At 41.8% G+C, this 26,130-nt stretch overlaps 1 protein-coding gene and 1 long non-coding RNA gene across 5 annotated transcripts in view; one reads left to right on the forward strand and one right to left on the reverse strand.

Annotated features, from left to right (window-relative positions):
* The window catches only part of gpd1l (glycerol-3-phosphate dehydrogenase 1 like), a 35,540-nt gene that overhangs the window by 374 nt on the left and 9,036 nt on the right, over nucleotides 1-26,130 (forward strand). For 2 of the 4 annotated variants that reach the window (XM_052515871.1, XM_052515873.1), the window contains exons 2-6: nucleotides 3,329-3,506; nucleotides 3,917-4,057; nucleotides 25,039-25,177; nucleotides 25,371-25,483; nucleotides 25,874-26,110. In XM_052515871.1, coding sequence (XP_052371831.1) covers nucleotides 3,329-3,506; nucleotides 3,917-4,057; nucleotides 25,039-25,177; nucleotides 25,371-25,483; nucleotides 25,874-26,110 — 808 coding nt within the window. Of the gene's footprint in view, nucleotides 1-1,198; nucleotides 1,384-3,328; nucleotides 3,507-3,916; nucleotides 4,058-25,038; nucleotides 25,178-25,370; nucleotides 25,484-25,873; nucleotides 26,111-26,130 lie in introns of those variants that run through there. The other 2 variants (XM_052515872.1, XM_052515874.1) reach the window with 2 other exon arrangements.
* LOC127928681 (uncharacterized) lies at nucleotides 16,206-18,521 on the reverse strand. Its single transcript, XR_008131784.1, has 4 exons — nucleotides 18,499-18,521; nucleotides 17,408-17,506; nucleotides 16,418-16,447; nucleotides 16,206-16,289 (listed from the first exon to the last, which is right to left on the reverse strand). It is a non-coding gene; the product is annotated as an uncharacterized LOC127928681 (long non-coding RNA).

The raw sequence follows: 26,130 nt of genomic DNA on the forward strand, positions 1-26,130 counted from the left end.
ATACAGGGCTATATGCAGGGCTAGAATACAGGGCTATATGCAGGGCTAGAATACAGGGCTATATGCAGGGCTAGGGCTAGAATACAGGGCTAGAATACAGGGCTATATACAGGGCTATATACAGGGCTAGAATACAGGGCTATGCAGGGCTATATGCAGGGCTAGAATACAGGGCTATATGCAGGGCTAGAATACAGGGCTGAATACAGGGCTATATGCAGGGCTAGAATACAATATGCAGGGCTATATGCAGGGCTAGAATACAGGGCTATATGCAGGGCTAGAATACAGGGCTACATATGCAGGGCTAGAATACAGGGCTAGAATACAATACAGGGCTATATGAATACAGGGCTATGAATATGCAGGGCTAGAATACAGGGCTATATGCAGGGCTAGAATACAGGGCTAGAATACAGGGCTATAGGGCTGCAGGGCTAGAATACAGGGCTAGAATACAGGGCTATATGCAGGGCTAGAATACAGGACTAGAATACAGGGCTACATGCAGGGGAGGGCTAGAATACAGGGCTAGAATACAGGGCTAGAATACAGGGGAATACAGGGCTAGAATACAGGGCTACATGCAGGGCTAGAATACAGGGCTAGAATACAGGGCTATATGCAGGGCTAGAATACAGGGCTAGAATACACAGGGCTATATGCAGGGCTAGAATACAGGGAATACAGGGCTATATGCAGGACTAGAATACAGGGCAGGGCTAGAATACAGGGCTAGAATACAATACAGGACTAGAATACAGGGCTACTAGAATGCAGGACTAGAATACAGGGCTATATGCAGGGCTAATCGCAGAGAACACTAGAATACAGGGGATTCAGGGCTAGAATACAGGGCTATATGCATAATCATTCAGCTCATTCACCACACACAAGGATCTCAACGTACATGCATGATGAGTGGGATATTCAATATTTCATTTCGAATAGGTAAAAAAATCGGACTATGTCATTTAGACTATTTGATATGAAAATGTAAGGCTATTCAATTCACATTCTTCATTAATTTCTTCCAGAAGAGAGACATTAGTAAACATTGCAACAATTGTCTTGTAATTTATCAGGGGACAGACATCTGAAATAGGCTACTCAACTTCCATCTGCTAATTGTAACTAACATTTAAAAAAAAACTCGTAATCCCAGAATCCTCCAGTTCGGCATCTCCTTGATGATGTCATTTACAGCGGTTCAGCCTGTAGTAGCCTAGAGGCGCACTCCTGTCTCCCCTCCATAAATCCACTCCTCATATCATCTGTCATTAGTTACCTATATCTTCGGAATCAGTACATTTTTTGAACAGTTAGGAAACATCTCCAAATGGCGTCGCCTCTGAAAGTGTGCATTGTCGGCTCTGGAAACTGGTGAGTTCAGTCACTGTCAATGATCACTGTTGCTCCTGTCGATGACATGCAATCTATAGAGATGGCCAGATAGATGTTACAGGACTAGCTGGCCAGATAGATGTTACAGGGCTAGCTGGCCAGATAGATGTTACAGGGCTAGATGGCCAGATAGATGTTACTGGGCTAGATGGTCAGATAGATATTACAGGGCTAGCTGGTCAGATAGATGTTACAGGGCTAGATGGTCAGATAGATGTTACAGGGCTAGCTGGTCAGATAGATGTTACAGGGCTAGCTGGTCAGATAGATGTTACAGGGCTAGCTGGTCAGATAGATGTTACAGGGCTAGCTGGTCAGATAGATGGTCAGATACAGGGCTAGCTGGCCAGATAGATGTTACAGGGCTAGCTGGCCAGATAGATGTTACAGGGCTAGCTGGTCAGATAGATGTTACAGGGCTAGCTGGTCAGATAGATGTTACAGGGCTAGCTGGTCAGATAGATGTTACAGGGCTAGCTGGTCAGATAGATGTTACAGGGCTAGCTGGTCAGATAGATGCTACAGGGCTAGCTGGTCAGATAGATGTTACAGGGCTAGCTGGTCAGATAGATGTTACAGGGCTAGCTGGTCAGATAGATGTTACAGGGCTAGCTGGTCAGATAGATGTTACAGGGCTAGCTGGTCAGATAGATGTTACAGGGCTAGCTGGCCAGATAGATGTTACAGGGCTAGCTGGTCAGATAGATGTTACAGGGCTAGCTGGTCAGATAGATGTTACAGGGCTAGCTGGTCAGATAGATGTTACAGGGCTAGCTGGTCAGATAGATGTTACAGGGCTAGCTGGTCAGATAGATGTTACAGGGCTAGCTGGTCAGATAGATGTTACAGGGCTAGCTGGTCAGATAGATGTTACAGGGCTAGCTGGTCAGATAGATGTTACAGGGCTAGCTGGTCAGATAGATGTTACAGGGCTAGATGGTCAGATAGATGTTACAGGGCTAGCTGGTCAGATAGATGTTACAGGGCTAGCTGGTCAGATAGATGTTACAGGGCTAGCTGGTCAGATAGATGTTACAGGGCTAGCTGGTCAGATAGATGTTACAGGGCTAGCTGGTCAGATAGATGTTACAGGGCTAGCTGGTCAGATAGATGTTACAGGGCTAGCTGGTCAGATAGATGTTACAGGGCTAGCTGGTCAGATAGATGTTACAGGGCTAGCTGGTCAGATAGATGTTACAGGGCTAGCTGGTCAGATAGATGTTACAGGGCTAGCTGGTCAGATAGATGTTACAGGGCTAGCTGGTCAGATAGATGTTACAGGGCTAGCTGGTCAGATAGATGTTACAGGGCTAGCTGGCTAGCTGGTCAGATAGATGTTACAGGGCTAGCTGGTCAGATAGATGTTACAGGGCTAGCTGGTCAGATAGATGTTACAGGGCTAGCTGGTCAGATAGATGTTACAGGGCTAGCTGGTCAGATAGATGTTACAGGGCTAGCTGGTCAGATAGATGTTACAGGGCTAGCTGGTCAGATAGATGTTACAGGGCTCGCTGGCCAGATAGAGCAGCATTAGCTGCCAGTGTCTGTCTCTTACAATGTAACGTTAGGTATATCTCAGATAGATGTTCTGGCGCAGAGGCAGGGAGCTGGCGGATCCAATGTATAACATCGATGTTACATCGTAGCTATTGTCAAGGAGAACATGAGCAGGAGAGCTCATTATGTTGAGGGACGACAATGCATTTCTGTAGGATAATGTTTAAAGGATACTGTTTATGACATGAGCAAATTTCTTGACAAAGGACAAGACTGAATTGTATTAGGTTATCCCATTCTAAAATAATGGTGAACAGTTAAGACAATAATTTAGATTGTTTTTGCTATTGTCTCTTGCCACAGGAAGATGGTAAATGGTAAGTTGTAGAGCAGAGTAATGTACATCGATGATTCTTGTTCCCTACAGGGGTTCAGCCATTGCCAGGATAATCGGCAGTAATGCTCAGGCCCTGCAGCGTTTCGCCACCACAGTCAAGATGTGGGTGTTTGAGGAGAACGTGGACGGCAGGAATCTCACAGACATCATCAACACAGACCATGAGAATGTCAAGTACCTGCCTGGATACAGGCTGCCTGACAACGTGGTAAGAGGACTGTCTGAACAGAAATGAGTTTAAACAAAGACTGAAAGCTTGTAGTTTTACACCATCACCACCCCACCCCCCCTCTCATCCACCCACCCACCCACCCACCCACCCACCCACCCACCCACCCACCCACCCACCCACCCATCCACCCACCTACCCTCTCTCTCTCCACCCCCTCTCTCTTTCTCACCCTCCTTCCCTCTCTCTCACCCCCCTCTCTTCTCTCTCTCTCTCTCTCTCTCTCTCTCTCTCTCTTTCTCACCCTCTCTCTCTCTTTCTCACCCTCCCTCCTTCCCTCTCTCTCTCTCTCTCACCCTCCTTCCCTCTCCCTCTCACCCTCCTTCCCTCTCCCTCTCACCCTCCTTCCCTCTCACCCCCTCTCTCCCCCCCTCCTTCCCTCTCAACAGGTGGCTGTACCTCAGCTCCAGGATGCTGCTGAGGGGGCTGACCTCCTAGTGTTCGTGGTTCCTCACCAGTTCATCAGGAAGCTGTGTGATGAGATGGTGGGCTGTGTCTCCTCCCAGGCCAGGGGAATCACACTCATTAAGGTAAGAGTTTCACACCGCCAAACGTCCTACTCTTATGTTTACTCTCCAACCTAAAACACACAAGGCTCTTTGGAGCCCTGTCATTTCTCAGTGCTCTCCTTATAAGGCTCTATGGAGCCCTGTCATTTCTCAGTGCTCACCTCCTCCTTATAAGGCTCTATGGAGCCCTGTCATTTCTCAGTGTTCTCCTCCTTATAAGGCTATATGGAGCCCTGTCATTTCTCAGTGTTCTCCTCCTCCTTATAAGGCTCTTTGGAGCCCTGTCATTTCTCAGTGTTCTCCTCCTCCTTATAAGGCTCTATGGAGCCCTGTCATTTCTCAGTGTTCTCCTCCTCCTTATAAGGCTCTATGGAGCCCTGTCATTTCTCAGTGTTCTCCTCCTCCTTATAAGGCTATATGGAGCCCTGTCATTTCTCAGTGTTCTCCTCCTTATAAGGCTATATGGAGCCCTGTCATTTCTCAGTGTTCTCCTCCTTATAAGGCTCTATGGAGCCCTGTCATTTCTCAGTGTTCTCCTCCTTATAAGGCTCTATGGAGCCCTGTCATTTCTCAGTGTTCTCCTCCTTATAAGGCTCTATGGAACCCTGTCATTTCTCAGTGTTCTCCTCCTTATAAGGCTCTATGGAGCCCTGTCATTTCTCAGTGTTCTCCTCCTTATAAGGCTCTATGGAGCCCTGTCATTTCTCAGTGTTCTCCTCCTCCTTATAAGGCTCTATGGAGCCCTGTCATTTCTCAGTGTTCTCCTCCTTATAAGGCTCTTTGGAGCCCTGTCATTTCTCAGTGTTCTCCTCCTTATAAGGCTCTATGGAGCCCTGTCATTTCTCAGTGTTCTCCTCCTTATAAGGCTATATGGAGCCCTGTCATTTCTCAGTGTTCTCCTCCTTATAAGGCTCTATGGAGCCCTGTCATTTCTCAGTGTTCTCCTCCTTATAAGGCTCTATGGAGCCCTGTCATTTCTCAGTGTTCTCCTCCTTATAAGGCTCTATGGAGCCCTGTCATTTCTCAGTGTTCTCCTCCTGCTTCTCCTCACTAACACCATCACCAACCACTCTGGTCCCAGTCTGCCTGTCTTGACCTCAGTGACAGCAGGGTAGACCTCAGTCAGGCCAGAGAAGGGCCTTGTGTTAAACCTCTGGATTGGGCCAGAGCAGGGCCTTGTGTTAAACCTCTGGATTGGGCCAGAGCAGGGCCTTGTGTTAAACCTCTGGATTGGGCCAGAGCGGGGCCTTGTTTTAAACCTCTGGATTGGGCCAGAGCAGGGCCTTGTTTTAAACCTCTGGATTGGGCCAGAGCTGGGCCTTGTTTCAAACTTCTGAATTGGGCCAGAGCGGGGCCCTGTGTTAAACCTCTGGATTGGGCCAGAGCGGGGCCTTGTGTTAAACCTCTGGATTGGGCCAGAGCAGGGCCTTGTGTTAAACCTCTGGATTGGGCCAGAGCAGGGCCTTGTGTTAAACCTCTGGATTGGGCCAGAGCGGGGCCTTGTGTTAAACCTCTGGATTGGGCCAGAGCAGGGCCTTGTGTTAAACCTCTGAATTGGGCCAGAGCAGGGCCTTGTGTTAAACCTCTGGATTGGGCCAGAGCAGGACCTTGTGTTAAACCTCTGGATTGGGCCAGAGCGGGGCCTTGTGTTAAACCTCTGGATTGGGCCAGAGCGGGGCCTTGTGTTAAACCTCTGGATTGGGCCAGAGCAGGCCCTTGTTTTAAACCTCTGGATTGGGCCAGAGCGGGGCCTTGTGTTAAACCTCTGGATTGGGCCAGAGCAGGGCCTTGTGTTAAACCTCTGGATTGGGCCAGAGCGGGGCCTTGTGTTAAACCTCTGGATTGGGCCAGAGCGGGGCCTTGTGTTAAACCTCTGGATTGGGCCAGAGCGGGGCCTTGTTTTAAACCTCTGGATTGGGCCAGAGCGGGGCCTTGTGTTAAACCTCTGGATTGGGCCAGAGCAGGGCCTTGTGTTAAACCTCTGGATTGGGCCAGAGCAGGGCCTTGTGTTAAACCTCTGGATTGGGCCAGAGCAGGGCCTTGTGTTAAACCTCTGGATTGGGCCAGAGCGGGGCCTTGTGTTAAACCTCTGGATTGGGCCAGAGCGGGGCCTTGTGTTAAACCTCTGGATTGGGCCAGAGCGGGGCCTTGTGTTAAACCTCTGGATTGGGCCAGAGCGGGGCCTTGTGTTAAACCTCTGGATTGGGCCAGAGCGGGGCCTTGTGTTAAACCTCTGGATTGGGCCAGAGCGGGGCCTTGTGTTAAACCTCTGGATTGGGCCAGAGCAGGGCCTTGTGTTAAACCTCTGATTGGGCCAGAGCGGGGCCTTGTGTTAAACCTCTGGATTGGGCCAGAGCGGGGCCTTGTGTTAAACCTCTGGATTGGGCCAGAGCGGGGCCTTGTGTTAAACCTCTGGATTGGGCCAGAGCGGGGCCTTGTGTTAAACCTCTGGATTGGGCCAGAGCAGGGCCTTGTGTTAAACCTCTGGATTGGGCCAGAGCAGGGCCTTGTGTTAAACCTCTGGATTGGGCCAGAGCGGGGCCTTGTGTTAAACCTCTGGATTGGGCCAGAGCGGGGCCTTGTGTTAAACCTCTGAATTGGGCCAGAGCGGGGCCTTGTGTTAAACCTCTGGATTGGGCCAGAGCGGGGCCTTGTGTTAAACCTCTGGATTGGGCCAGAGCGGGGCCTTGTGTTAAACCTCTGGATTGGGCCAGAGCGGGGCCTTGTGTTAAACCTCTGGATTGGGCCAGAGCGGGGCCTTGTGTTAAACCTCTGGATTGGGCCAGAGCGGGGCCTTGTGTTAAACCTCTGGATTGGGCCAGAGCGGGGCCTTGTTTAAACCTCTGGATTGGGCCAGAGCTGGGCCTTGTTTCAAACCTCTGATTGGGCCAGAGCGGGGCCCTGTGTTAAACCTCTGGATTGGGCCAGAGCGAGGCCTTGTGTTAAACCTCTGGATTGGGCCAGAGCAGGGCCTTGTGTTAAACCTCTGGATTGGGCCAGAGCGGGGCCTTGTGTTAAACCTCTGGATTGGGCCAGAGCAGGCCCTTGTGTTAAACCTCTGGATTGGGCCAGAGCAGGCCCTTGTTTTAAACCTCTGGATTGGGCCAGAGCGGGGCCTTGTGTTAAACCTCTGGATTGGGCCAGAGCGGGGCCTTGTGTTAAACCTCTGGATTGGGCCAGAGCGGGGCCTTGTGTTAAACCACTGGATTGGGCCAGAGCAGGGCCTTGTGTTAAACCTCTGGATTGGGCCAGAGCAGGGCCTTGTGTTAAACCTCTGGATTGGGCCAGAGCAGGGCCTTGTTTTAAACCTCTGGATTGGGCCAGAGCTGGGCCTTGTTTCAAACCTCTGAATTGGGCCAGAGCGGGGCCCTGTTTTATAAACCTCTGGATTGGGCCAGAGCAGGGCCTTGTGTTAAACCTCTGGATTGGGCCAGAGCAGGGCCTTGTGTTAAACCTCTGGATTGGGCCAGAGCGGGGCCTTGTGTTAAACCTCTGGATTGGGCCAGAGCGGGGCCTTGTGTTAAACCTCTGGATTGGGCCAGAGCAGGGCCTTGTGTTAAACCTCTGGATTGGGCCAGAGCGGGGCCTTGTGTTAAACCTCTGGATTGGGCCAGAGCGGGGCCTTGTGTTAAACCTCTGGATTGGGCCAGAGCAGGCCCTTGTTTTAAACCTCTGGATTGGGCCAGAGCAGGGCCTTGTTTTAAACCTCTGGATTGGGCCAGAGCGGGGCCTTGTGTTAAACCTCTGGATTGGGCCAGAGCGGGGCCTTGTGTTAAACCTCTGGATTGGGCCAGAGCAGGGCCTTGTGTTAAACCTCTGGATTGGGCCAGAGCGGGGCCTTGTGTTAAACCTCTGGATTGGGCCAGAGCAGGGCCTTGTGTTAAACCTCTGGATTGGGCCAGAGCGGGGCCTTGTTTTAAACCTCTGGATTGGGCCAGAGCAGGGCCTTGTGTTAAACCTCTGGATTGGGCCAGAGCAGGGCCTTGTGTTAAACCTCTGGATTGGGCCAGAGCTGGGCCTTGTTTTAAACCTCTGGATTGGGCCAGAGCGGGGCCTTGTGTTAAACCTCTGGATTGGGCCAGAGCAGGGCCTTGTTTTAAACCTCTGGATTGGGCCAGAGCAGGGCCTTGTGTTAAACCTCTGGATTGGGCCAGAGCAGGGCCTTGTTTTAAACCTCTGGATTGGGCCAGAGCAGGGCCTTGTTTTAAACCTCTGGATTGGGCCAGAGCAGGGCCTTGTGTTAAACCTCTGGATTGGGCCAGAGCAGGGCCTTGTTTTAAACCTCTGGATTGGGCCAGAGCAGGGCCTTGTTTTAAACCTCTGGATTGGGCCAGAGCAGGGCCTTGTGTTAAACCTCTGGATTGGGCCAGAGCAGGGCCTTGTGTTAAACCTCTGGATTGGGCCAGAGCAGGGCCTTGTGTTAAACCTCTGGATTGGGCCAGAGCAGGGCCTTGTGTTAAACCTCTGGATTGGGCCAGAGCAGGGCCTTTGTAAAGAGGGATTTGTGTGGTTCAGGAGCCAGGGGATTCTGAGAAGCTTTATTTGAGTGGAGAGGCTTGTAAAACTATTACTACATAATTAACTACAGGCTCATTTGTTTTTTTTGGAGAGGACAGTCTTCCCCTTCTCCAATAATGTAATCAGACGATTATGGTGTTGGGATTAATTTAATAAACTCATTCAGCTTGTTCTAGTTATTCAGCCTTGTCTCTCTACTATCTATTAATGTATTAATGTATTAATGTCTAGTCTTCAATCAGTTACAACTACTTCTACAGGGGTCTAGTTATTCAGCCTTGTCTCTCTACTATCTATTAATGTATTAATGTCTAGTCTTCAGTCAGTTACAACTACTTCTACAGGGGTCTAGTTATTCAGCCTTGTCTCTCTACTATCTATTAATGTCTTAATGTCTAGTCTTCAATCAGTTACAACTACTTCTACAGGGTTCTAGTTATTCAGCCTTGTCTCTCTACTATCTATTAATGTTAATGTATTAATGTCTAGTCTTCAATCAGTTACAACTACTTCTACAGGGGTCTAGTTATTCAGCCTTGTCTCTCTACTATCTATTAATGTCTTAATGTCTAGTCTTCAATCAGTTACAACTACTTCTACAGGGGTCTAGTTATTCAGCCTTGTCTCTCTACTATCTATTAATGTATTAATGTCTAGTCTTCAATCAGTTACAACTACTTCTACAGGGGTCTAGTTATTCAGCCTTGTCTCTCTACTATCTGTTAATGTCTTAATGTATTAATGTCTAGTCTTCAATCAGTTACAACTACTTCTACAGGGGTCTAGTTATTCAGCCTTGTCTCTCTACTATCTATTAATGTCTTAATGTCTAGTCTTCAATCAGTTACAACTACTTCTACAGGGGTCTAGTTATTCAGCCTTGTCTCTCTACTATCTATTAATGTATTAATGTCTAGTCTTCAATCAGTTACAACTACTTCTACAGGGGTCTAGTTATTCAGCCTTGTCTCTCTACTATCTGTTAATGTCTTAATGTATTAATGTCTAGTCTTCAATCAGTTACAACTACTTCTACAGGGGTCTAGTTATTCAGCCTTGTCTCTCTACTATCTATTAATGTATTAATGTATTAATGTCTAGTCTTCAATCAGTTACAACTACTTCTACAGGGGTCTAGTTATTCAGCCTTGTCTCTCTACTATCTATTAATGTCTTAATGTCTAGTCTTCAATCAGTTACAACTACTTCTACAGGGGTCTAGTTATTCAGCCTTGTCTCTACTATCTATTAATGTCTTAATGTATTAATGTCTAGTCTTCAATCAGTTACAACTACTTCTACATGGTTCTAGTTATTCAGCCTTGTCTCTCTACTATCTATTAATGTATTAATGTATTAATGTCTAGTCTTCAATCAGTTACAACTACTTCTACAGGGGTCTAGTTATTCAGCCTTGTCTCTCTACTATCTATTAATGTCTTAATGTATTAATGTCTAGTCTTCAACCAGTTACAACTACTTCTACAGGGGTCTAGTTATTCAGCCTTGTCTCTCTACTATCTATTAATGTATTAATGTATTAATGTCTAGTCTTCAATCAGTTACAACTACTTCTACATGGTTCTAGTTATTCAGCCTTGTCTCTCTACTATCTATTAATGTCTTAATGTCTAGTCTTCAATCAGTTACAACTACTTCTACAGGGGTCTAGTTATTCAGCCCTGTCTCTCTACTATCTATTAATGTCTTAATGTCTAGTCTTCAGTCAGTTACAACTACTTCTACAGGGGTCTAGTTATTCAGCCTTGTCTCTCTACTATCTATTAATGTATTAATGTATTAATGTCTAGTCTTCAGTCAGTTACAACTACTTCTACAGGGGTCTAGTTATTCAGCCTTGTCTCTCTACTATCTATTAATGTCTTAATGTCTAGTCTTCAATCAGTTACAACTACTTCTACAGGGGTCTAGTTATTCAGCCCTGTCTCTCTACTATCTATTAATGTCTTAATGTCTAGTCTTCAGTCAGTTACAACTACTTCTACAGGGGTCTAGTTATTCAGCCTTGTCTCTCTACTATCTATTAATGTATTAATGTATTAATGTCTAGTCTTCAGTCAGTTACAACTACTTCTACAGGGGTCTAGTTATTCAGCCTTGTCTCTCTACTATCTATTAATGTCTTAATGTCTAGTCTTCAATCAGTTACAACTACTTCTACAGGGGTCTAGTTATTCAGCCTTGTCTCTCTACTATCTATTAATGTATTAATGTCTAGTCTTCAATCAGTTACAACTACTTCTACAGGGGTCTAGTTATTCAGCCTTGTCTCTCTACTATCTATTAATGTATTAATGTATTAATGTCTAGTCTTCAGTCAGTTACAACTACTTCTACAGGGGTCTAGTTATTCAGCCTTGTCTCTCTACTATCTATTAATGTATTAATGTCTAGTCTTCAGTCAGTTACAACTACTTCTACAGGGGTCTAGTTATTCAGCCTTGTCTCTCTACTATCTATTAATGTATTAATGTCTAGTCTTCAATCAGTTACAACTACTTCTACAGGGGTCTAGTTATTCAGCCTTGTCTCTCTACTATCTATTAATGTATTAATGTATTAATGTCTAGTCTTCAATCAGTTACAACTACTTCTACAGGGGTCTAGTTATTCAGCCTTGTCTCTCTACTATCTATTAATGTATTAATGTCTAGTCTTCAATCAGTTACAACTACTTCTACAGGGGTCTAGTTATTCAGCCTTGTCTCTCTACTATCTATTAATGTATTAATGTCTAGTCTTCAGTCAGTTACAACTACTTCTACAGGGGTCTAGTTATTCAGCCTTGTCTCTCTACTATCTATTAATGTATTAATGTCTAGTCTTCAATCAGTTACAACTACTTCTACAGGGGTCTAGTTATTCAGCCTTGTCTCTCTACTATCTATTAATGTCTTAATGTATTAATGTATTAATGTCTAGTCTTCAATCAGTTACAACTACTTCTACAGGGGTCTAGTTATTCAGCCTTGTCTCTACTATCTATTAATGTATTAATGTCTTAATGTATTAATGTCTAGTCTTCAGTCAGTTACAACTACTTCTACAGGGGTCTAGTTATTCAGCCTTGTCTCTCTACTATCTATTAATGTATTAATGTCTTAATGTATTAATGTCTAGTCTTCAGTCAGTTACAACTACTTCTACAGAGGTCTAGTTATTCAGCCTTGTCTCTCTACTATCTGTTAATGTATTAATGTATTAATGTCTAGTCTTCAATCAGTTACAACTACTTCTACAGGGGTCTAGTTATTCAGCCTTGTCTCTCTACTATCTATTAATGTATTAATGTATTAATGTCTAGTCTTCAACCAGTTACAACTACTTCTACAGGGGTCTAGTTATTCAGCCTTGTCTCTCTACTATCTATTAATGTATTAATGTATTAATGTATTAATGTCTTAATGTCTAGTCTTCAGTCAGTTACAACTACTTCTACAGGGGTCTAGTTATTCAGCCTTGTCTCTCTACTATCTATTAATGTATTAATGTATTAATGTCTAGTCTTCAATCAGTTACAACTACTTCTACAGGGGTCTAGTTATTCAGCCTTGTCTCTCTACTATCTATTAATGTATTAATGTATTAATGTCTAGTCTTCAATCAGTTACAACTACTTCTACAGGGGTCTAGTTATTCAGCCTTGTCTCTCTACTATCTATTAATGTCTTAATGTATTAATGTCTAGTCTTCGGTCAGTTACAACTACTACTACAGGGGTCTAGTTATTCAGCCTTGTCTCTCTACTATCTATTAATGTATTAATGTATTAATGTCTAGTCTTCAGTCAGTTACAACTACTTCTACAGGGGTCTAGTTATTCAGCCTTGTCTCTCTACTATCTATTAATGTATTAATGTATTAATGTCTAGTCTTCAGTCAGTTACAACTACTTCTACAGGGGTCTAGTTATTCAGCCTTGTCTCTCTACTATCTATTAATGTATTAATGTCTAGTCTTCAGTCAGTTACAACTACTTCTACAGGGGTCTAGTTATTCAGCCTTGTCTCTCTACTATCTATTAATGTATTAATGTCTAGTCTTCAGTCAGTTACAACTACTTCTACAGGGGTCTAGTTATTCAGCCTTGTCTCTCTACTATCTATTAATGTATTAATGTATTAATGTCTAGTCTTCAGTCAGTTACAACTACTTCTACAGGGGTCTAGTTATTCAGCCTTGTCTCTCTACTATCTATTAATGTATTAATGTCTAGTCTTCAATCAGTTACAACTACTTCTACAGGGGTCTAGTTATTCAGCCTTGTCTCTCTACTATCTATTAATGTATTAATGTCTAGTCTTCAGTCAGTTACAACTACTTCTACAGGGGTCTAGTTATTCAGCCTTGTCTCTCTACTATCTATTAATGTATTAATGTCTAGTCTTCAGTCAGTTACAACTACTTCTACAGGGGTCTAGTTATTCAGCCTTGTCTCTCTACTATCTATTAATGTATTAATGTCTAGTCTTCAATCAGTTACAACTACTTCTACAGGGGTCTAGTTATTCAGCCTTGTCTCTCTACTATCTATTAATGTATTAATGTCTAGTCTTCAATCAGTTACAACTACTTCTACAGGGGTCTAGTTATTCAGCCTTGTCTCTACTATCTATTAATGTATTAATGTCTTAATGTATTAATGTCTAGTCTTCAACCAGTTACAACTACTTCTACAGAGTTCTAGTTATTCAGCCTTGTCTCTCTACTATCTATTAATGTATTAATGTCTAGTCTTCAATCAGTTACAACTACTTCTACAGGGGTCTAGTTATTCAGCCTTGTCTCTCTACTATCTGTTAATCTATTAATGTATTAATGTCTAGTCTTCAGTCAGTTACAACTACTTCTACAGGGGTCTAGTTATTCAGCCTTGTCTCTCTACTATCTATTAATGTATTAATGTCTTAATGTCTAGTCTTCAATCAGTTACAACTACTTCTACAGGGGTCTAGTTATTCAGCCTTGTCTCTCTACTATCTATTAATGTATTAATGTATTAATGTCTAGTCTTCAATCAGTTACAACTACTTCTACAGGGGTCTAGTTATTCAGCCTTGTCTCTCTACTATCTATTAATGTATTAATGTATTAATGTCTAGTCTTCAATCAGTTACAACTACTTCTACAGGGGTCTAGTTATTCAGCCTTGTCTCTCTACTATCTATTAATGTATTAATGTCTAGTCTTCAATCAGTTACAACTACTTCTACAGGGGTCTAGTTATTCAGCCTTGTCTCTCTACTATCTATTAATGTATTAATGTATTAATGTCTAGTCTTCAGTCAGTTACAACTACTTCTACAGGGGTCTAGTTATTCAGCCTTGTCTCTCTACTATCTATTAATGTATTAATGTCTAGTCTTCAATCAGTTACAACTACTTCTACAGGGGTCTAGTTATTCAGCCTTGTCTCTCTACTATCTATTAATGTATTAATGTATTAATGTCTAGTCTTCAATCAGTTACAACTACTTCTACAGGGGTCTAGTTATTCAGCCTTGTCTCTCTACTATCTATTAATGTATTAATGTATTAATGTCTAGTCTTCAATCAGTTACAACTACTTCTACAGGGGTCTAGTTATTCAGCCTTGTCTCTCTACTATCTATTAATGTATTAATGTATTAATGTCTAGTCTTCAATCAGTTACAACTACTTCTACAGGGGTCTAGTTATTCAGCCTTGTCTCTCTACTATCTGTTAATCTATTAATGTATTAATGTCTAGTCTTCAATCAGTTACAACTACTTCTACAGGGGTCTAGTTATTCAGCCTTGTCTCTCTACTATCTATTAATGTATTAATGTATTAATGTCTAGTCTTCAATCAGTTACAACTACTTCTACAGGGGTCTAGTTATTCAGCCTTGTCTCTCTACTATCTATTAATGTATTAATGTATTAATGTCTAGTCTTCAATCAGTTACAACTACTTCTACAGGGGTCTAGTTATTCAGCCTTGTCTCTCTACTATCTATTAATGTATTAATGTCTAGTCTTCAATCAGTTACAACTACTTCTACAGGGGTCTAGTTATTCAGCCTTGTCTCTCTACTATCTATTAATGTCTTAATGTATTAATGTCTAGTCTTCAATCAGTTACAACTACTTCTACAGGGGTCTAGTTATTCAGCCTTGTCTCTCTACTATCTATTAATGTATTAATGTCTAGTCTTCAATCAGTTACAACTACTTCTACAGGGGTCTAGTTATTCAGCCTTGTCTCTCTACTATCTATTAATGTATTAATGTATTAATGTATTAATGTCTAGTCTTCAGTCAGTTACAACTACTTCTACAGGGGTCTAGTTATTCAGCCTTGTCTCTCTACTATCTATTAATGTATTAATGTATTAATGTCTAGTCTTCAATCAGTTACAACTACTTCTACAGGGGTCTAGTTATTCAGCCTTGTCTCTCTACTATCTATTAATGTATTAATGTATTAATGTCTAGTCTTCAATCAGTTACAACTACTTCTACAGGGGTCTAGTTATTCAGCCTTGTCTCTCTACTATCTATTAATGTATTAATGTATTAATGTCTAGTCTTCAATCAGTTACAACTACTTCTACAGGGGTCTAGTTATTCAGCCTTGTCTCTCTACTATCTATTAATGTATTAATGTATTAATGTATTAATGTCTAGTCTTCAATCAGTTACAACTACTTCTACAGAGGTCTAGTTATTCAGCCTTGTCTCTCTACTATCTATTAATGTATTAATGTCTAGTCTTCAATCAGTTACAACTACTTCTACAGGGGTCTAGTTATTCAGCCTTGTCTCTCTACTATCTATTAATGTATTAATGTCTAGTCTTCAGTCAGTTACAACTACTTCTACAGGGGTCTAGTTATTCAGCCTTGTCTCTCTACTATCTATTAATGTATTAATGTATTAATGTCTAGTCTTCAATCAGTTACAACTACTTCTACAGGGGTCTAGTTATTCAGCCTTGTCTCTCTACTATCTATTAATGTATTAATGTCTAGTCTTCAATCAGTTACAACTACTTCTACAGGGGTCTAGTTATTCAGCCTTGTCTCTCTACTATCTATTAATGTATTAATGTATTAATGTCTAGTCTTCAATCAGTTACAACTACTTCTACAGGGGTCTAGTTATTCAGCCTTGTCTCTCTACTATCTGTTAATGTATTAATTCTTTCTTTCGGTCTGTCTGTCAGTGACAAGCCCTCATATGTGGAGTTGAGACAGCAGTCTGACTGTCTCTGTGTGTCTCTGAATGGATGTTTTTTACTAACAAACACATGATAAACAGATAGAAACCTTAGTAAACCACTAGTAACACCTCTCACTAACCACTAACCACTAGTAACACCTCTCACTAACCACTAGTAACACCTCTCACTAAACACTAACCACTAGTAACACCTCTCACTAAACACTAACCACTAGTAACACCTCTCACTAACCACTAGTAACACCTCTCACTAACCACTAACCACTAGTAACACCTCTCACTAACCACTAGTAACACCTCTCACTAACCACTAACCACTAGTAACACCTCTCACTAAACACTAGTAACACCTCTCACTAAACACTAGTAACACCTCTCACTAACCACTAGTAACACCTCTCACTAACCACTAACCACTAGTAACACCTCTCACTAAACACTAGTAACACCTCTCACTAACCACTAAACACTAGTAACACCTCTCACTAAACACTAAACACTAGTAACACCTCTCACTAACCACTAGTAACACCTCTCACTAAACACTAGTAACACCTCTCACGAACCACTAAACACTAGTAACACCTCTCACTAAACACTAAACACTAGTAACACCTTCACTAAACACTAGTAACACCTCTCACTAACCACTAAACACTAGTAACACCTCTCACTAAACACTAAACACTAGTAACACCTCTCACTAAACACTAGTAACACCTCTCACTAAACACTAAACACTAGTAACACCTCTCACTAAACACTAAACACTAGTAACACCTCTCACTAAACACTAGTAACACCTCTCACTAAACACTAGTAACACCTCTCACTAAACACTAAACACTAGTAACACCTCTCACTAAACACTAGTAACACCTCTCACTAAACACTAGTAACACCTCTCACTAAACACTAAACACTAGTAACACCTCTCACTAAACACTAGTAACACCTCTCACTAAACACTAGTAACACCTCTCACTAAACACTAGTAACACCTCTCACTAAACACTAAACACTAGTAACACCTCTCACTAAACACTAGTAACACCTCTCACTAAACACTAAACACTAGTAACACCTCTCACTAAACACTAAACACTAGTAACACCTCTCACTAAACACTAAACACTAGTAACACCTCTCACTAAACACTAGTAACACCTCTCACTAAACACTAAAACACCTCTCACTAACCACTAAACACTAGTAACACCTCTCACTAAACACTAGTAACACCTCTCACTAAACACTAAACACTAGTAACACCTCTCACTAAACACTAGTAACACCTCTCACTAAACACTAAACACTAGTAACACCTCTCACTAAACACTAAACACTAGTAACACCTCTCACTAAACACTAGTAACACCTCTCACTAAACACTAGTAACACCTCTCACTAAACACTAGTAACACTCTCACTAAACACTAAACACTAGTAACACCTCTCACTAAACACTAGTAAACCTCTCACTAAACACTAGTAACACCTCTCACTAAACACTAAACACTAGTAACACCTCTCACTAAACACTAGTAACACCTCTCACTAACCACTAGTAACACCTCTCACTAAACACTAGTAACACCTCTCACTAAACACTAAACACTAGTAACACCTCTCACTAAACACGAGTAACACCTCTCACTAACCACTAATCACTAGTAACACCTCTCACTAACCACTAGTAACACCTCTCACTAAACACTAGTAACACCTCTCACTAAACACTAGTAACACCTCTCACTAAACACTAGTACACCTCTCACTAAACACTAAACACTAGTAACACCTCTCACTAAACACTAGTAACACCTCTCACTAACCACTAGTAACACCTCTCACTAAACACTAGTAACACCTCTCACTAAACACTAAACACTAGTAACACCTCTCACTAAACACTAGTAACACCTCTCACTAACCACTAGTAACACCTCTCACTAAACACTAGTAACACCTCTCACTAAACACTAAACACTAGTAACACCTCTCACTAAACACTAGTAACACCTCTCACTAAACACTAAACACTAGTAACACCTCTCACTAAACACTAGTAACACCTCTCACTAAACACTAGTAACACTCTCACTAAACACTAAACACTAGTAACACCTCTCACTCACTAAACACTAGTAACACCTCTCACTAAACACTAGTAACACCTCTCACTAAACACTAAACACTAGTAACACCTCTCACTAAACACTAGTACCTCACTAAACACTAAACACTAGTAACACCTCTCACTAAAACTAAACACTAGTAACACCTCTCACTAAACACTAGTAACACTCTCACTAAACACTAAACACTAGTAACACCTCTCACTAAACACTAGTAACACCTCTCACTAAACACTAGTAACACCTCTCACTAACCACTAGTAACACCTCTCACTAAACACTAGTAACACCTCTCACTAAACACTAGTAACACCTCTCACTAAACACTAGTAACACCTCTCACTAAACACTAAACACTAGTAACACCTCTCACTAAACACTAGTAACACCTCTCACTAAACACTAGTAACACCTCTCACTAAACACTAGTAACACCTCTCACTAAACACTAAACACTAGTAACACCTCTCACTAAACACTAGTAACACCTCTCACTAAACACTAGTAACACCTCTCACTAAACACTAGTAACACCTCTCACTAAACACTCGTAACACTCTCCACTAAACACTAGTAACACCTCTCACTAAACACTAGTAACACCTCTCACTAAACACTAGTAACACCTCTCACTAACCACTAAACACTAGTAACACCTCTCACTAAACACTAGTAACACCTCTCACTAAACACTAGTAACACCTCTCACTAAACACTAAACACTAGTAACACCTCTCACTAAACACTAGTAACACCTCTCACTAAACACTAAACACTAGTAACACCTCTCACTAAACACTAGTAACACCTCTCACTAAACACTAGTAACACCTCTCACTAAACACTAAACACTAGTAACACCTCTCACTAAACACTAGTAACACCTCTCACTAAACACTAGTAACACCTCTCACTAAACACTAGTAACACCTCTCACTAAACACTAAACACTAGTAACACCTCTCACTAAACACTAGTACACGCCTCTCACTAAACACTAAACACTAGTAACACCTCTCACTAAACACTAGTAACACCTCTCACTAACCACTAGTAACACCTCTCACTAAACACTAGTAACACCTCTCACTAAACACTAGTAACACCTCTCACTAAACACTAGTAACACCTCTCACTAAACACTAAACACTAGTAACACCTCTCACTAAACACTAGTAACACCTCTCACTAAACACTAGTAACACCTCTCACTAAACACTAGTAACACCTCTCACTAAACACTAGTAACACCTCTCACTAAACACTAGTAACACCTCTCACTAAACACTAGTAACACCTCTCACTAAACACTAGTAACACCTCTCACTAAACACTAGTAACACCTCTCACTAAACACTAAACACTAGTAACACCTCTCACTAAACACTAGTAACACCTCTCACTAAACACTAAACACTAGTAACACCTCTCACTAAACACTAGTAACACCTCTCACTAAACACTAGTAACACCTCTCACTAAACACTAGTAACACCTCTCACTAAACACTAAACACTAGTAACACCTCTCACTAAACACTAGTAACACCTCTCACTAAACACTAGTAACACCTCTCACTAAACACTAGTAACACCTCTCACTAAACACTAGTAACACCTCTCACTAAACACTAAACACTAGTAACACCTCTCACTAAACACTAGTAACACCTCTCACTAAACACTAGTAACACCTCTCACTAACCACTAAACACTAGTAACACCTCTCACTAAACACTAAACACTAGTAACACCTCTCACTAAACACTAGTAACACCTCTCACTAAACACTAAACACTAGTAACACCTCTCACTAAACACTAAACACTAGTAACACCTCTCACTAAACACTAGTAACACCTCTCACTAAACACTAAACACTAGTAACACCTCTCACTAAACACTAAACACTAGTAACACCTCTCACTAAACACTAGTAACACCTCTCACTAAACACTAGTAACACCTCTCACTAAACACTAAACACTAGTAACACCTCTCACTAAACACTAGTAACACCTCTCACTAAACACTAGTAACACCTCTCACTAAACACTAAACACTAGTAACACCTCTCACTAAACACTAGTAACACCTCTCACTAAACACTAGTAACACCTCTCACTAAACACTAGTAACGCCTCTCACTAAACACTAAACACTAGTAACACCTCTCACTAAACACTAGTAACACCTCACTAAACACTAAACACTAGTAACACTCTCACTAAACACTAAACACTAGTAACACTCTCACTAAACACTAAACACTAGTAACACCTCTCACTAAACACTAGTAACACCTCTCACTAAACACTAAAACACCTCACTAAACACTAAACACTAGTAAACCTCTCACTAAACACTAGTAACACCTCACTAAACACTAAACACTAGTAACACCTCTCACTAAACACTAGTAACGCCTCACTAAACACTAAACACTAGTAACACCTCTCACTAAACACTAAACACTAGTAACACCTCTCACTAAACACTAGTAACGCCTCTCACTAAACACTAAACACTAGTAACACCTCTCACTAAACACTAGTAACTCACTAAACACTAAACACTAGTAACACTCACTAAACACTAGTAACACCTCTCACTAAACACTAGTAACACCTCTCACTAAACACTAAACACTAGTAACACCTCTCACTAAACACTAGTAACACCTCTCACTAACCACTAGTAACACCTCTCACTAAACACTAGTAACACCTCTCACTAAACACTAAACACTAGTAACACCTCTCACTAAACACTAGTAACACTCTCTAAACACTAAACACTAGTAACACCTCTCACTAAACACAAGTAACACCTCTCACTAAACACTAGTAACACCTCTCACTAAACACTAGTAACACCTCTCACTAAACACTAGTAACACCTCTCACTAAACAACTAAACACTAGTAACACCTCTCACTAAACACTAGTAACACCTCTCACTAACCACTAGTAACACCTCTCACTAAACACTAGTAACACCTCTCACTAAACACTAAACACTAGTAACACCTCCCACTAAACACTAGTAACACCTCTCACTAACCACTAGTAACACCTCTCACTAAACACTAGTAACACCTCTCACTAAACACTAAACACTAGTAACACCTCTCACTAAACACTAGTAACACTCTCTCACTAAACACTAGTAATGCCTCTCACTAAACACTAAACACTAGTAACACCTCTCACTAAACACTAAACACTAGTAACACCTCCTCACTAAACACTAGTAACACCTCTCACTAAACACTAGTAACACCTCTCACTAAACACTAGTAACACCTCTCACTAAACACTAAACACTAGTAACACCTCTCACTAAACACTAGTAACACCTCTCACTAAACACTAGTAACGCTCTCACTAAACACTAAACACTAGTAACACCTCTCACTAACACTAAACACTAGTAACACCTCTCACTAAACACTAGTAACGCCTCTCACTAAACACTAAACACTAGTAACACCTCTCACTAAACACTAGTAACGCCTCTCACTAAACACTAAACACTAGTAACACCTCTCACTAAACACTAAACACTAGTAACACCTCTCACTAAACACTAGTAACGCCTCTCACTAAACACTAAACACTAGTAACACCTCTCACTAAACACTAAACACTAGTAACACTCTCACTAAACACTAGTAACACCTCTCACTAACCACTAGTAAACTCTCACTAAACACTAGTAACACCTCTCACTAAACACTAAACACTAGTAACACCTCTCACTAAACACTAGTAACACCTCTCACTAAACACTAAACACTAGTCTCACTAAACACTAGTAACACCTCTCACTAAACACTAGTAACACCTCTCACTAAACACTAGTAACGCCTCTCACTAAAAACTAAACACTAGTAACACCTCTCACTAAACACTAGTAACACCTCTCACTAACCACTAGTAACACCTCTCACTAAACACTAGTAACACCTCTCACTAAACACTAGTAACACCTCTCACTAAACACTAGTAACACCTCTCACTAACCACTAGTAACACCTCTCACTAAACACTAGTAACACCTCTCACTAAACACTAAACACTAGTAACACCTCTCACTAAACACTAGTAAACCTCTCACTAAACACTAGTAACACCTCTCACTAAACACTAAACACTAGTAACACCTCTCACTAAACACTAGTAACACCTCTCACTAAACACTAAACACTAGTAACACCTCTCACTAAACACTAGTAACACCTCTCACTAAACACTAGTAACACCTCTCACTAAACACTAGTAACACCTCTCACTAAACACTAGTAACACCTCTCACTAAACACTAGTAACACCTCTCACTAAACACTAGTAAACTTCACTAAACACTAAACACTAGTAACACCTCTCACTAAACACTAGTACCCCTCTCACTAAACACTAAACACTAGTAACACCTCTCACTAAACACTAGACCTCTCACTAACCACTAGTAACACCTCTCTAAACACTAGTAACACTCTCACTAAACACTAAACACTAGTAACACCTCTCACTAAACACTAGTAACACCTCTCACTAAACACTAAACACTAGTAACACCTCTCACTAAACACTAGTAACACCTCTCACTAAACACTAGTAACACCTCTCACTAAACACTAGTAACATCTCTCACTAAACACTAGTAAGCCTCACTAAACACTAGTAACACCTCTAATCACTAAACACTAGTAAGCCCTCTCACTAAACACTAGTAACATCTCTCACTAAACACTAGTAACACCCTAACTCACTAAACACTAGTAACACCTCTCACTAAACACTAAACACTAGTAACACCTCTCACTAAACACTAGTAACACCTCTCACTAAACACTAAACACTAGTAACACCTCTCACTAAACACTAGTAACACTCTCTCACTAACCACTAGTAACACCTCTCACTAAACACTAGTAACACCTCTCACTAAACACTAAACACTAGTAACACCTCCCACTAAACACTAGTAACACTCTCACTAAACACTAGTAACACTCTCTCACTAAACACTAGTAACACCTCTCACTAAACACTAAACACTAGTAACACCTCTCACTAAACACTAGTAACACCTCTCACTAAACACTAGTAACACCTCTCACTAAACACTAAACACTAGTAACACCTCTCACTAAACACTAGTAACACCTCTCACTAAACACTAGTAACTCTCACTAAACACTAGTAACACCTCTCACTAACCACTAAACACTAGTAACACCTCTCACTAAACACTAGTAACACCTCTCACTAAACACTAGTAACAACTCACTAAACACTAGTAACACCTCTCACTAAACACAAGTAACACCTCTCACTAAACACTAGTAACACCTCTCACTAAACACTAGTAACACCTCTCACTAAACACTAGTAACACCTCTCACTAACCACTAAACACTAGTAACACCTCTCACTAACCACTAGTAACACCTCTCACTAAACACTAGTAACACCTCTCACTAAACACTAAACACTAGTAACACCTCTCACTAAACACTAGTAAGCCTCTCACTAAACACTAGTAACACCTCTCACTAACCACTAAACACTAGTAACACCTCTCACTAAACACTAAACACTAGTAAGAGCTCTCACTAAACACTAACCACTGTCACTAAACAGGTAACACCTCTCACTAAACACTAGTAACACCTCTCACTAAAGCTAAACACTAGTAACACCTCTCACTAAACACTAAACACTAGTAACACCTCCACTAAACACTAAACACTAGTAACACCTCTCACTAAACACTAAACACTAGTAACACCTCACACTAAACACTAGTAACACCTCTCACTAAACACTAAACACTAGTAACACCTCTCACTAAACACTAAACACTAGTAACACCTCTCACTAAACACTAAACACTAGTAACACCTCTCACTAAACACTAGTAACACCTCTCACTAAACACTAGTAACACCTCTCACTAAACACTAGTAACACCTCTCACTAACCACTAGTAACACCTCTCACTAACCACTAGTAACACCTCTCACTAAACACTAGTAACACCTCTCACTAAACACTAGTAACACCTCTCACTAAACACTAAACACTAGTAACACCTCTCACTAACCACTAGTAACACCTCTCACTAAACACTAGTAACACCTCTCACTAAACACTAAACACTAGTAACACCTCTCACTAAACACTAAACACTAGTAACACCTCTCACTAAACACTAAACACTAGTAACACCTCTCACTAACCACTAGTAACACCTCTCACTAAACACTAAACACTAGTAACACCTCTCACTAACCACTAAACACTAGTAACACCTCTCACTAAACACTAAACACTAGTAACACCTCTCACTAACCACTAGTAACACCTCTCACTAACCACTAGTAACACCTCTCACTAAACACTAAACACTAGTAACACCTCTCACTAAACACTAAACACTAGTAACACCTCTCACTAAACACTAAACACTAGTAACACCTCTCACTAAACACTAGTAACACCTCTCACTAAACACTAGTAACACCTCTCACTAAACACTAAACACTAGTAACACCTCTCACTAAACACTAAACACTAGTAACACCTCTCACTAAACACTAGTAACACCTCTCACTAAACACTAGTAACACCTCTCACTAAACACTAAACACTAGTAACACCTCTCACTAAACACTAAACACTAGTAACACCTCTCACTAAACACTAAACACTAGTAACACCTCTCACTAAACACTCGTAACACCTCACACTAAACACTAGTAACACCTCTCACTAAACACTAGTAACACCTCACACTAAACACTAGTAACACCTCTCACTAAACACTAGTAACACCTCTCACTAAACACTAGTAACACCTCTCACTAAACACTAGTAACACCTCACACTAAACACTAGTAACACCTCTCACTAAACACTAGTAACACCTCTCACTAAACACTAGTAACACCTCTCACCTCTCTCTCCAAGGAACTAGCTGCCTCCTCACTCCTCTCTGTTAATGTCGTCTTTCAGCTTGTCTCACTTCCTTTGATCTGTTCTCTCACGTTGCCCTGTAAAACAAATGGAACGAGAAACACCATTGAACCATGTAGCTGTCTCTTGTCCCCACAGGGAATAGACGAGGGTCCGGAGGGCCTGAAGCTCATCTCGGACATAATCAGGGAGAAGATGGCTATAGACGTCAGTGTTCTGATGGGAGCTAACATCGCCAACGAGGTGGCAGCAGAGAAGTTCTGTGAGACCACCATCGGTAAGAAAACCCCCACTATCATTTATCAACATAATTGCCAAGACATTCCTATACACGAATGTAAAACAAAGCTGTGAAGTTAATTTGATAACTATATGGAATGAGATAGATAGTAATTACGACAAAGCTTTGACAGAGATGGAGCGATAGGCTGGCTATGTGTTGGGGTGTAAATACCTGTTGCCTTTACCAGGCAGTAAGATCATGGAGAACGGCCTGCTCTTCAAGGAGCTCCTACAGACTCCTAACTTCAGGATCACAGTGGTGGACGATGCAGACACTGTAGAGCTCTGTGGAGCCCTGAAGGTAACTGTAATACACTGTAGAGCTCTGTGGAGCCCTGAAGGTAACTGTAATACACTGTAGAGCTCTGTGGAGCCCTGTAGGTAACTCTAATACACTGTAGAGCTCTGTGGAGCCCTGAAGGTAACTCTAATACACTGTAGAGCTCTGTAGAGCCCTGTAGGTAACTCTAATACACTGTAGAGCTCTGTAGAGCCCTGTAGGTAACTCTAATACACTGTAGAGCTCTGTAGAGCCCTGTAGGTAACTCTAATACACTGTAGAGCTCTGTAGAGCCCTGTAGGTAACTCTTAAGTACCCGGCCCAGTGTGTGTATGTGCATGGTAATGTGGATATTTCCATTGTAAAATGGTAATAACCTGTTGCCTGCATGTTTCCTTCTCTCTTCCTCAGAACATCGTAGCGGTAGGAGCAGGGTTCTGTGATGGGCTGAGGTGTGGGGACAACACCAAGGCAGCGGTAATCAGACTAGGACTGATGGAGATGATAGCCTTCGCTAAGCTCTTCAGTAAAGATGGCGTCGTCTCCTCTGCAACCTTCCTGGAGAGCTGCGGCGTGGCTGACCTCATCACCACCTGCTATGGAGGACGCAACCGACGCGTGGCCGAGGCCTTCGCCAAGACAGGAAAGGTAAGGACCAACGTCCAACT

Source organism: Oncorhynchus keta, unplaced genomic scaffold (genome assembly GCF_023373465.1).
Source record: "Oncorhynchus keta strain PuntledgeMale-10-30-2019 unplaced genomic scaffold, Oket_V2 Un_scaffold_3464_pilon_pilon, whole genome shotgun sequence".
NCBI lineage: Eukaryota > Metazoa > Chordata > Actinopteri > Salmoniformes > Salmonidae > Oncorhynchus > Oncorhynchus keta.